The 13,792-nt window shown below is 43.1% G+C and overlaps 1 protein-coding gene across 2 annotated transcripts in view; it reads left to right on the forward strand.

The window, feature by feature from the left end:
- Positions 1–13,792, forward strand: part of MSRA (methionine sulfoxide reductase A) — a 382,386-nt gene that overhangs the window by 148,885 nt on the left and 219,709 nt on the right. Inside the window, exon 2 of one of the 2 annotated variants that reach the window (XM_047762785.1) lies at positions 6,958–7,026. The exons of the other annotated variant lie outside the window; for it this stretch is intronic. Coding sequence (XP_047618741.1) covers positions 6,958–7,026 — 69 coding nt within the window. The remainder of the gene's footprint in view (positions 1–6,957; positions 7,027–13,792) is intronic. 2 annotated transcript variants of the gene reach the window in all.

Here is a 13,792-nt window from a genome sequence, read left to right on the forward strand (position 1 = left end):
GGCTGTGCTGCGAGGGACCCCGGGAGATGCAGGGCTCTTGAGCCTGGCCACCAGCCTCTTTACTGGCCAGGAGATGTGTCTTTGGTTTGCTGCCCCTGGAGCAAAGGGAGAGGGGATTAACCGGAAGAAAGGGCAGCAGCCAGAGCATAAGGATAAAATCCTCAATGACAGATGAACTTTTTATTTTTAGCGCTACAGTCTTATGCTGTTCTTATCTGATTTCTCTGCTTTATTTTATTTTATTTTATTTTGTCATGAGTCTTTGTTTTAGGGCAGCCCCCACTTAGGTACATGGTCAGTCCCTGCTCACCTTGTGAGGAAGGCATGCAGGCTGGCCCTCTTCTCCCAAGAAGTGTTGAAGGATGAGCTTGCCTCTGGGTGCCCACAGCAGCTGGGGACCTTTGTCTCATTCCTCCCATTATCCTTAATGGTGACTCCTCTCCAAGCTTTCCTGGCCACAGATTCCATCTGTCTCTAGTGGTGCACCTCACCAATTGGGAAGAAAAAGACTTGAATGTCCTTGGACACAGAATGGGTGGAGAGCAGAGGTCGGCCCTCTGGCTAAGCAGTGCCTTTCTAGTAACTTGCCCACCGCTGCATAGCTCCCCATCTACTCCTCATACACAGGGAAGGCTCTGGGTTGATGTTCCCCTTAAAACACCATAGTCATAGTTATAGGCACCATAAGGGACAGAAACATGATAAGCACAGTGTGTCTGGGCATAGGGGACCCAAAGCATCATCACCTGTCCTCTCCCAGTGCATCTATCCCACAGCTGCATCCTCAGGACTCCTGCTCCCTTTTTGTTGTAAGTCAGCTCTCGTTGTCATCAAATCACCCCTCAAGCTCCGTGGAGGCCACCTTGGCAGGCCCAGGGCCTAGAATACTTAGTTAGTGTGGTCAAAGTCTCCTCTGCTGGAGGTGGGAGAACCTGGTCCAAGGCTTGGGCTTGTAGACCAGATGTGAGCCCGACTTAGTTCCAGTCTGAATTGTCCTTGACATACCAGGAACTGGGGGCCTGAAGAAAGAGCCACAAGGAAACAGATAATGGGAGGGACTGTGAGACCATGCTGTTTGGGGCTTGACAGATTTGTGTTGCCATATTAGTAAAACAAATGCATTCTACTCCAGTCCTAAATGAACATAGTCACCTCTGATAAGCTCCATAATGGTGTGAATGGTTGGTAGGAACACAGGACAAGTATAGGTTGGGTTTTGTGGGGTAACAGGACAGGGAGGGGCTGGCACCGCTAACTGGCCTGCAGCTCTGAGGCTTTTGCCTGATCCACAGCTGTTGCCCTGGGATGATTATGGGTCCAGTGCTGGACCAAGACTCCTAGGACAGTAGCAGCAGCTTCTGGAATCTCCAGTTTGGTGGCACTGCGATGGTCACCCAAACTGGACGGGCTTGGGCCTACAGGAGAATCCTGAGGATCTGGGTCCCCCACTCCAGTCCCTCACTCCCCTGCCATTTACCTCCGTGTCCCCCTCTACCTCCCACCACCCAGAATATAGGAATTTTAGTTACGTCAGCTTGAGCACAGGATATGGTACTAATCCCTGGTTGGCTCATGTCTGCATTTTTGTTATTGCAGGTACATTATCAAACAGTTTTATTGTTTATTTCTCAAGGAAGAAACAGTCATAAAGTCTGAAGTGCTTTAGACATTCACCAAACAAAAGAAAAAACAGTGTTGTATCATCTTCTAAAGCTTTTGAACGTGCCTCCCCAAGTCCCCTTCAGAATCTCTCCAGTCATTGACTTTGACCCAATCTTGCTCTAATTAACCCTGCTGCTCTTCGAGCACTGGGCTTTCAAGATAAATGAAAATCTATTCCTCGTCCTCATATGCCCTTGACTGAGGACACGTCATGGCGATCAGCAGGGGCTATCCTCCTGGAGCGTAGGGCTTTGGAACGTGCCGCCACAGAGCCTAACCAGCCAGATCAGAGGCATCCGCCCTGCTGCGGCCTGGCAACAGATGTCCCTGTCACAGACCCCCTCCTGTCTCTGTTTCATGCTCTGTTGGTAATCAATAGTTAGTGCCCAATCAATGAGTGATTTTTCTGTTTAGTTAGTTTGCTTGCTTCTGTGATGAAATGTGCCACCAATTTTGGAAAAAAAAAATTATAAATACTGGTTAAGTTCCCAGGTTAGCCCTCCACTCCCACAAGTTGTCTTTGATCTATAGGATATGTTTAAAGGATCTGTGGTTCTTTGGTCCCCAAGTACTTGCCTCAGCAGTTTCAATGGGAAAATGCCCTCCGTTTATAGGACTAAAAGTGCCATCACTTGGTTTTTAACAACTCCCTGTTCTCTCCTTAGAGAGAACACACAGATATCCCTCCATTCTTTTATCCATAAAGCTATATAGAGTTTTGGAGATTTTCAAAGGGCCTTTTTAAAAAATTGCAATGTATCATGTAGAAACAAAAAGGAAAATGGCTTCTTTCTTTGTACCATCTTTCTCTTTATTCACTTAGACCAGGAATGGCAGAACAGTTTCATCACATAGGCCTGCCCTAAGAAATGAGATTTTATGGGATACTAAGACAAGAAAAGATTTTGTGGTCATATTCAGGGATCATGAAAATATGCTGTGATTGATGAATGATGTCTGCCATGGACGCAGAAGTGGAGGATAGGTAAATATGTGCCATGTATTTGCCATTCTTGACTCCAATCTTGTGAAAAACAAAGTTCACATATAGATGATAATACTAGCCTGTCAGCTAAGTGGTATGTACTGTGTGCCAGACACTCCTCTAAATGCTTTACATATGTTAACTCATTTAATTCTCAAAGCCACCTATAATGAGGAAACTTACAATGAGGAAACACTTCAGACAGGGAACTTAGGCACAAAGTTTCTATTCATAAGCCAAGGTTGTACAGATAGGGAGTGGGGGAGCTGAGATTCAGGGTCAGGCAGTTTTGTCCCAGAGCCCCTGTCCTTAGATGTGTATACTGTGCTATTTCTCACTGGCTAATGCTGTGTCTTTACTGTCCAGGGACTGATGTAAGGCTCAGCTGTGGTTCAGAAGAAAATTCAGAATCAAGTTTACAGACTTTGTTGTCTCTGGGCCTTGGGCTCTAGAATAGAAGATAAGACAGAATCCCGGGGAACCTTAGCAGTAAGGAGAGAATTACATGTAAACTTCCTCCTTCCTCTCCAGGTAGAGTTTTAGTCTTTCCACCTCTGCCTTCCCAGTTGAAGGTAGGGGAATGGGAAGAGAAAAGGGATGACATTTAGGGACTGGAACAGAAGAGTTCCTTGGTCTCCAGGCCACCTGGCTGGGGAGACTTCTTCTGAGTGGCCATTTTCAATGATCATTTTTATGTAAGTGATACATGTACATATAAAAAAGGGAGAAATGTTTAGTATACCATGTGATAGATCTTTCATAAAGCCTAAAGAGAAACTTTTTAGTGGTTTGTTTTCCTTCATTAATTTAACAATTATTTATTGAGCACCTATGCTGGGACCTGCAATGTGTTAGAACTATGGAAATGGTGAACCAAAATGGCTATGAGCCTTGCCTTCCCTGAGCTTGTAGTCTACTCATTGGGATAATGACTAAATGTAAGATGCAGCTCTGACTGTAGTAGAGGGAATGAAGTACCAAGGTGGCCTGACCATGTGTGTTTTTGAAGACTGCATTAAAGAGTTTTGACTTTAGCCTAAGAACAGTGGAAAGTCATGGAAAGTGGGGGAGAGGGTGGGGACTTTGTCACATAATCAGAGTTAAAGGATAATTGTGATGACACTGGGAAGAATGAATTGGAGAGAGGATATAGAAGAGCTAGAGGTCTTCTTTGTAGGAGTCCAGGCAAAGAGGCTGCAAGAGTTGAGACTAGGGTGGCTTGGGTGGTGATGGGAGGAAGAAGGAGGATTCTAAAAATGTCTGGAAGGCAAAATTAGACAGATTAGATGGAGGTAGTGAGAGAAAGAATAGGCAAGGATGCCTAGAAAGTAGGAAGAGGGAGTTCCTGTCACGGCTCAGTGGAAATGAACCCGACAAGTATCCATGAGGACTCAGGTTCAATCCCTGGCCTTGCTCAGTGAGGATCCAGCATTGCCATGAGCTATGGTATAGGTCACAGACCCAACTTGGATCCTGTGTGGCTGTGGCTGTAGCTCTGATGCAACCCCTAGGCTGGGGACTTCCACATGCCATGATTGTAGCCCCGAAAATTGAAAGAAAAAAAAAAAGAAAGAAAGAAAAAGGAAAGAAAGCAAGTAGGAGGGAGGTGGTCCTATTCCCTGAGTTAGGGGTACCAGGAGAGGGGGTCAAGTTTGGAGTGGAAGGTCATCCTGAATTGGAAGTGCTTTTGGGCTTCTCCAGAGGAGACATCAGATAAACCACAGTCTTCATGGTAAATGCATAGTGTTTTGGCTGGGCTGTCTATAAGCCTTGATGGACGTTCTTGGGAAACTAAGTACTGCAGAAAAACAATTTAGAAATCTATAATTTTGTTGACTTTTAAAAATCCAAACAAGCATATTTTCATCTAGAAAAGAATCTGACAATGACAAAGAAAATTGATAGAGATAAATATCTTGCATAATCTCCCTAGCTGTTTTTCCTTTTGCATATTTCTCTGCCAGTCTTTTCCCATAAGCATTCATATTTTAGTTAGTTGTCATTACAGTCTCCATCCAGCATGTGATAGGATTGTTTTCACTTACTGTTATCCCAAATATTTTTTGCTTTTCTAGTAGCTCTCAAATTCTATATTTAAAATGTTGCATGATATTCCATGCTTGTGATAAATCACAAATTATACTTTTCTAAGCTCTTTCTCTGGTTTTGGATTTTTAGTTCATTTAAAGATTTTATTATTAGAATTTTATTATTACTTTAATAAATATTGTAATATCTACCACCTTACCTCTTTCTCTTGCATTTTTCCTTAGATTAAATTCTTATGAGTGACATTAGTGGGTTAGTGTTTGAATGGGATTATAGCTCTTGATATGTGTAAAGGCAGATGTTTTAAAACCTCTGTCAGGGGCTCTGGAGTCCTAACCATAGAACAGAACTGTGACCTCCATAGATTCAGCAACCATGGCCCTAAGCATGTGTGAATGCTGTCCAAGGTCCTGAGGCCACCTATGACCTTTCCTCCTGCATCTGCTGGTGGAGCCAGATGGTGCCTGGAGGCTGTAAGACTCGTTCTTTGGTTCAGTCTGGCTCCTCCCCTTCTCCCAGATTTTCTTTTCTTCAGATAGTGATGCAGTTACTTAGGAACCAACGGAAGCTGCTAAACTGATGGTATCCCAAAAGGATTGTCTTAAACTAGACTGAGCCTTGTAAGCCTTCAGATTCTAAGAGACTTGCTGTGGTGCTGCAGAGGCTGCCTAGGGTTTGGATGGGGTTCTCAAGACTTTCCATGACCTGATCCCTGCCTATGAATCCATCCTTAAGTGCCATCGCTTCTCAACATGTCACCTCTACTGAAACCAGACTAGACTCTACTCTGGCCCAGGGCAATGCCTTGGTTGCACCTACTCCCGGCTCTCACTCAAGTGGCTCCCTTGCCTTCTGCCTTTCCTTTTAGACTCAATGCTACTTGCAGATCCCTGGCTATGCCTTGAAGCTGGCTATCCCTCTGCAGCACACTCTTTTGATACCTTTTGTCCCCACTCCAAGATTTAGCACACAAATTGGAAGCTTTCTGGTGAAGTTTGCTTTTGAAATCCTTATCTCTTGAAGATAATTGTACATTCCTCAAGGGCAAGAACCATGTCATCCTTTCCCCTAAATCCCCCAGAGCCTAGCTTTGGTGTTGGGTGGGCTCTGTGCCAAAGCTCAATAAATATAATGTGAATCATTAGCTCAAAATATATGTGCACCATGATGCAGTATCAAAGTGTTTTAGCCATTTCTTTCATGTATTTTCAACATAAATATCCCTATTCCAAAGCTGCTGAGGATATTAGACTATGCATAGATGGCCCATACCCAGATCTTCTCTAACAGGTTGCAGTTTAGAGGTTATGAGAATATGTTAATGCTGGAAACCCATAAGCTTGTCACTTTTTTTTTTGTCTTTTTGCTATTTCTTGGGCTGTTCCCGTGGTGTATGGAGGTTCCCAGGCTAGGGGTCTAATCAGAGCTGTAGCCACCAGACTACGCCAGAGCCACAGCAACGCGGGATCCGAGCCGCGTCTGCAACCTACACCACAGCTCACGGCAACGCCAGATCCTTAACCCACTGAGCAAGGGCAGGGACCGAACCCGCAACCTCATGGTTCCTAGTCGGATTCGTTAACCACTGCGCCACGACGGGAACTCCCATCACTTTTTATTTCTGAGTCTTTGATATGCACTGGGGAGAGGTGGGGGGAGAGATAATTGGTGGAGGGAACTAGGGTGAAGAGTAGGAAGAAGCACTGGAATGAATGTCTGTCAGGTCCTTAAGACGGCAAGTGTCTCTGGCTCCTGGAATGGTGCTTGGCTTGCAGTGAAATGATGTCTTCTGCTATTCTGATTCTTGAAAAATTGCTCTACTGTTGTCTTTATATGCAGTGTATTTCTGATCATCAGGAGCCTTCAGTGGAATCCACCCCAGTTCACCCTGGAAGCTCAAGTTCCCCTTGTTCTCTAGGCCTGGCCTTGTGAGGAAGGGACCCTCTGGCTGGGGGTTGGGAGCTTCGAGGCTGGCTGGCTCTGCCACCCCCAGCTGCACGACTACACACACTTGAGGCCTGGGTGCATTCACTTGTAAAATGACATGCCTGAGCTAGACCATCTCTAGGATCTTTTGTAACTCGATTAAAAACAAAATTGTTGCAACTCTCTTACAAGGGTGAACTTTGGTGCCATTTCTAACTAAAAAATGAGAAATAGGCTCTCTGACACATTTAATGACATGTGTTAGTATGTGTGTAGAACTTTACACTTAACTTGCATTTCTTTCTTTCTCTCTCTCTCTCTTTTTTTTTTTCTAGCCAAGCATCACGTCAATGGCAACAGAACAGTTGAACCTTTCCCAGAGGGAACACAGATGGCTCTATTTGGTAAGATATCAACTCTGAAAGAAAACCCAAATTGTGTGCAAAGACTAGTGCCAAATTTCTGAGTTTTAGCAAGTGTCCTCAGGGCTTCAAAATCTGGGCTCCTCTAGATATTTATAAGTCATTGCATTCAAAAACCTATCAAGTTCTTAGTATTTCTGGGATTAGAAAGGCTTATTCTATAGAATTTATATAGTGTCTTCCTTTCTCACTTTGCAGCTCAAATATCAAACTGTGTATTTGTTGTTTCTTACGTCCACACTGAATTAACCTAATAATTTATGGTTTGAGTGTTTATTTCCTAGGAGAGATTTTTTCCACACACACACACACACACACACATGAAAATATATATTAAAACTGAGAGTCAAATGTTTTGAGATGCTGTTCCACAAAAATCAGTAATCAATCAATTTGAATGGTCTCTTTCCCCTTCATTATGAATTGAGCATATTCTTTAGGCAAGAGCATCAATTAAAATGCATTTAATCCTTGAGTATATATTTATCATATATAATTATGTGGCTGAGCACAGCACCTCTGTTACATTTCAAACCTTTTGGTGAAGAAATCTTTTTAAATTCATGAGTTCCTCACCTTCATATCCAGTGTGACCTGAAATCCCTTCAAGATTGTCTCTGCATTTGGCACTGTCTTTGCCTGCCTCGCTCCCTCCCTCTCTCCCCTACTTCTCCTCCATCCCTTTCCTTCCTTGCATCCCCTTCTTCTCTCCCCACCTCTCCCACCCCTTCTTTCCAACAGTGCCCTGGGCCCTTATCACCCTTTCAGAAATTCCTCTTCTGTCCTCTGGATTTTCCACTCTTTGTTTCTTCTGGTTCCTTCCTTTTAGCCTTTAAACAGTCTACGATCCCTTTTGTCCTGAAAACCTGAATTCTCTTGACTTCCTGCCCCCCTCCGGCATCTATTCTCCCCAAGTCCTGATGGAAATCTCCTATAAGGACTTCTGATGTACAACTGCTTTAAGCATTGAAGTATCTTTGAGCCAGAAATTAGCCTTCTGACAACACTGCCTCTAAATTAGCATATTTAGGATAAAATACTTCCCTAATCCCAGAGTTAGTCATCACTGATGATTAACAGTTGGAGAGTTATGAAACAGAGACCTGCTTCTGCTTAGGTGTTTGTAAATCTTGCTCTGTATGGGCTATCACCTTTTAAAATGTACTTATCAGTGATTAGAAATTATCATGCTTGGAAATTTCAATGGAGAATTTGGTTTTTGTAGCGAAAAGCATAGTAGTCAGTGTAAGATATGTATTATTTGATTTTTTAATTTTCCCTTGAGAAGTTCTGTGCAGATGCTGCCATTTTACCTAAGTTGTAGGCCTAGCACAGTGTCTGCTACCAGAGGACAGCAAATGTCACATCAGTGTCCGGTGGGTTCTTTTGATGACTTTTGTTTGTTTTTCAGATTTGTCAACCCCAACCCCCACCATGAAATTAGGTTCCATGTCATACTGGGAAACATAAAATAAAACTCTCTCGTCTTAGCAGGTTTCTCCTTGTTGTGATATTGGAGGAAAGCCTTCCCAAAAGACTGATCTTAGAGCCAGACAGGCTGATTATATTGTTTGCCACAGAATTGGAAATAGTTGTGAATAAAGCTCTGTGGCAAGATTATATTACTATTATTTTGTCAAAGGTTTGGTTTAGAGTGGCTTTCCTAAAAATCCTATCCCAAGGTCTTCATTGTTTGACTTTGGTCAAGCAGCTCGGGGCTCCAAGCCCCAGTTTTCTCACCTGAGAACGGGAAGGCTGTTTGGGTACTCCAAGACCCCACACTTGCTTCTGTGTCTTCCATACTCGGCAGCAGGCAGCCCTGGAAAGCCTACAGTGAATGGCCCAAGGGGTGTGGTTTTAAAAGAAACTGAGTTATGTGTCTAATTTCTACCAGTGCAGAATTATACAGTTTATAAAGTAGACTCTTTCTTGACATCTCAGGATTTTTACATTATTAGAACTGTAGTTTGGCTCTTCCAGATACTTAAATTAAAGCCCCTGCTTTGGTTAAGTGCATGCAAACATTTTATATTCATGTTTTAAAAACTGTTCTCCCTTGATATTGCTTGTCTGCCTGGCCTGCAGTGGAATGAGGGAGGGGGGTTTTGGAGTGGACTTTTGTCATTCAGGTCGTTTATAGCTATACTGAAAAAGTCAAACTAAGTACAGCTCTTTGACATATCTTGGGCATTTAATCCTGCTAGCACCTTGTAAGCCTAGGGTTATGTCATCCCCTTCTCAGTAAGCTCATACGATTTATCTTAAGTCCCTCGGCCAAGGAGATGGTGGAGTTCGAATCGGAGCCCAGGTCTAACTGATCACAGGTCCATACTCTTTTGACAGGACCCCTGATTCTTGGCTGTGGTTGCAGGAGTCCTGGGAGAGTCTGGTTCAGTCGGAAATGCCTTTCAGCTAGATCCATGCACAAAAGCATGATTTCCAGCCGAGCCAATTTAGCAAATTGATTTGTGAATTTCTGTGCATTCCCAGAGTGCTCTGAAGGGCTCTTGAGACACAGCTTTTGCTCGGAAAATACTGCTCAGAGTGACACCTCCTACTATTTATCTTTTTTTTTTTTTCCTCTTTTCCTCATTTGATTTTAGTGGAGGGTATTAATGTGCAGAAGAATGTATTACATCAACTTGGCTGCGAGTTCACCAAAGCAACAGTGGCCCTTTCTACTTGTCCAAAGTCATTCTTCGGCTTCAGAGGCCTTAGCATTTTGTGCCAGAAGAACATCACCAGTTTCAATTTCATTATCTCTATTGGGTAATCATTTGAATTTATTTTACAGAATGCTATCTAAATAGAAACTTTCAAATTGAATCCATTCTGAAAGTGGCCACTGAATTACTGCCATTCACATTGAACTTGGGGTGGATGATGTAAGGAAGGGTAGAGTCAGGGTCAGTGGTAGGCCCCGTTCTGAAAAATATATGAATGTGTTATTTTATCAAGTGACCAGAGAATATACAAATGTTTCTTTCAAAGCTATTTCTGGCATATAATCTTCACGATTATTTTTAAAACAGGACATTCATTTTTTTCAGATTTTCTTTTGTGGCCCGGTTAGTTTTATCCTTGTCTTATTTTTCTGTGATCGCAGGTCTCTAGCTTTTGTGTTGCTCTTTCTCTCCTCTGCACTTTAGGACAATGATAATGAAGGTAATAGGCCCGGTCTCCCAGTGGGCTTCTCCTCGTCTGTGTGTGATGCTCTCTTTCAAGTCAGTGGGAGCCCCTTTTTCACAGTTCGGAGAAGCGGAACCGAACATTTTGCAATTACTGAATGTCTTTGTTCCCAGCGGCTGCGTGCCCTGTGGCTATCATCCCTTTAATCCCACAACATCCCTGTGAAGTGGGCATCACTGTGCTCTTTTAGAGACCGAGAAACTGAGGCATCCAAAGATGAAAGGAATGTGGTCCAGTAGAGGGAATGCTTTCTCAGGCACGAGGACATCCACGTGCCACTTGCCAGCCTGCTGTGCCTGACTTAGAAAGGTTCTCTCCAGCTCTCGATAACTTAATGAAAGTGACACCCTGTTGGCAGAGGGCCCCTCCATCTATGTGGAGAGTCCGGGCTCTGGCATCTCTGTGGAGGTCATTCTTCAGCCTGGGGCAGCTATTCATTGTATTGAAAGTACTCCATAGTCAAGAAGGTTTATTATTTCAAAATAAAGTAGAAATGTATTCATTGTCAAGAGTGCAGAGAAGTTAGAGGTTGGGATTCTAGTCTTAATTTGTAAAGATTTTTAGCACAGTTAGAAAAAAATGAAGCACAATTTTTTACTTAAAATTTTTATTTACTTATTTATTTGGCCATGCCAACGGCAGGTGGAAGTTCCTGGGTCAGGGTTTGAACCTGAGCCACAGCGGTGACCATGCCAAGTCTTTAACTGCTAGGCTGTCAGGGAACTCCCTGAAATACAATTTTTTTAAAACTTTAAAGCTCAGTACTTGACTTATTATCCAAACTAGGATAATTTTGAGAGTGAAGAGGGCGCTATTAAAAATTATGCTAAAATAATGAGGTACACACCTGGAGGATTTCAGGCAACCAGGATGTAACGTCACTGTGTATATAAGAGGGTATATTACATTGTGCCAAGAATAATAAATACACATTGAGTAAAGTTGAAGTTGAAAAATAATGAGCTTAGCCAAGAATAAACATCAGGCTATTTCCTGGTGGCTCAGAGGATTAAGGATCTGGCATTGTCACTGCAGCAGCTTGGGTCACTGCTGTGGTGCAGGTTCAATCCCTGGCCCATTGAGCAAGCTAAAAAAGCAGTTAATTACCTTGCCACAGTTTCATTTTTGGTGGTTTTTGGATGGACACTTAATGGTAGGCAAACTTTAAATTGGTACAAAGTGTGAATTATTACTCAGAATGATAGATTTGTAGTATGTTAATAGAGGCTGAGCAAAAGGAAGTTTCCATCATCAAATACGTTTGGGGAAATTACCTTGAAAATGTATGGGTCTCTTTACTGGAAAAAAAATAATAAAAGAACTTTGATCTCAAAAAAAGAGAAAAATAATGAGCTTAGATATATTAAACGAAATAAACAAATGAAAAAACTGCAGTGCATAAAGTGCCATATAACACCAACGCCGGTAGTTATACTAATATCCAAGATTTTATTCAGTACTATTCTTTCTGAATGACTTGACATGAAAAGTTAATTCATATTTATCACACTCACCTCATAGCACTTCAATAAGAGAGAGGGAATTATCTAATTATACTCTTGCAGTTTGAATGTTGTACTAACACTCTCCAATGATGTAGGGTAATGAACTCCCTATCACTAGAGGTATTCAAATGAAAGATCATTCCTACTCATTTGGGGAAGTGGAAATAAATAGGTTTTAAGATCTTTTCTTCCCAATTAATGAGAATTTTCTTTGTTTCAGAGTGTTAAATCTTTTTGAAAAAAATTACTTCTGACTTTTTTTTTTTTGCCCGCACCCGTGGCATATGGAGGTTCCTGGCTAGGGGTCATATTGGAGCTGTAGCTGCTGGCCTATACCATAGCCACAGCAACGCAGGATCCGAGCTGCATCTGCAACCTACATACACCACAGCTCACGGCAACACTGGATCCTTACTTAATCCATTGAGTGAGGCCAGGGATCGAATCTGCAACCTCATGGTTCCTAGTCGGATTAGTTTCCCTGTGCCACAGCAGGAACTCCTTGACTCTAAATTCTTTGATCCTATTAATCAGACTGTTTGGTGAGAGGTAAAATTCTGCAGTAAGAAATATTAGTGGTCAGGAATGGACAGATAGCAAGCAACAGCAGCAGAAGTACCTCAGCAAATTCCTTGGGTTATTGGGTTTTAGGCTAGCCTGACAGCAGTAGCTCTGGGAACTCAAACCACTGTAAAACGTGTTCTGTATGTCAGGTTCTCTTAGGGCTCTTCAAATAAAAATAAAAGGGAGAAAAAGACAGTCCAAGACATCATGAAAACGTGCTGATGATCTTGTTACACATCTCTGTTTTCAGCCAAGGTGCCAAGAATTTGCTCGACTCTTTCCTGGGTAGCTGTGTGGAGGGACTGATCCCAGACCAGGGGCCGGTGGCTGGCAGAGGCCCATAAAGAGCCCCACCCTGAGGATCTCATCTTCTGTACCCTAAAGAGAATGAGATCAGTGCCTGTAAGATGAACCCATCATAAGACATTCCTCCCCCCCAACTTGAATTAGAGGTGATTTTTGAAACAGCCACAGTTATTTTGTCTGCCAGCCAAGAAAACAGCATTGAAAGCAGCAGGCAATATGTCAGACTTCAAAGGAAAATATATTGGTGTCTCATTGGCTGGGATCCAACATTATGTTGGTAAATAATCAAATCCCGGTGTGGCATATTTCTCCCTGAACCTTGACTGAAAACTACTGAAGACCATTCTGTGAGCTGGGGAGCGGCAGTCACTCATTCTAGGAAAAAGGCCAGGAAGAATGACTTTGAAATGTGTTTATAATTAACTAAACAATCTAAATTCACAAGACTGTTAGAACAGCAGGCTGCTGACTGGTACGAACTTCTTAACTGAGGAGGCGCTTAGCGAAACAAAAATAGGTCTTCCTGTCACGGTAATCTGAAGCACCTTGAAGGGACAGTCACTGGTCCTCTGGAGACATGTTTTAAGACGCATTTTATTTTATATATCTTTTTCTTGTGTGTGATGATCTTGGTTTTCATTTTCTTTTTGAGTGCGGAAAGATCTGATGAAATGGGCAAAGGGGAAGAGCCTATTCATAGCCTGTGCTGAAAATTCCTCTGGGTTTGTGTGGCATTGCCTGGGATGCAGGAGAGCACAGGAGTGCTGGTGGAGAAGGTGTCTGGGGGTGGGCAGGGGAGAGGGTGGCCGCTGGGTTTCTGTGCCTGGAGAAAGGAGCTGCAGCCCTAGTAGGAAGGCATGGATCAGACAGTGTTTGATAACGTAACTCTGGACTTCTCTAGACATCACGTATCCATTAACCTCAACCCCGAGGAAGGCATATGAGAAGCAGAAAGCAAGCACACCCTCCTGTCCCCCACCCCCAGAGTTGTAGAGAAGTTCCCAGAGAGTTCAGAATTCACAGAAGTCATTGGAGTCAGGTAGACCCTGGCGTACGACTCTAGACAAGTTTCTTACCCTCCGCGAGCCCCATTCTTCATCTGGAAAATGAGGGGAAGAATACCTACATCATGAGGCTGTTGGCAGGATGTCAGGAGTTAATGCCTAGAGGAGGGGGGGAACAGC

This window comes from Phacochoerus africanus, chromosome 15 (genome assembly GCF_016906955.1).
Source record: "Phacochoerus africanus isolate WHEZ1 chromosome 15, ROS_Pafr_v1, whole genome shotgun sequence".
NCBI lineage: Eukaryota > Metazoa > Chordata > Mammalia > Artiodactyla > Suidae > Phacochoerus > Phacochoerus africanus.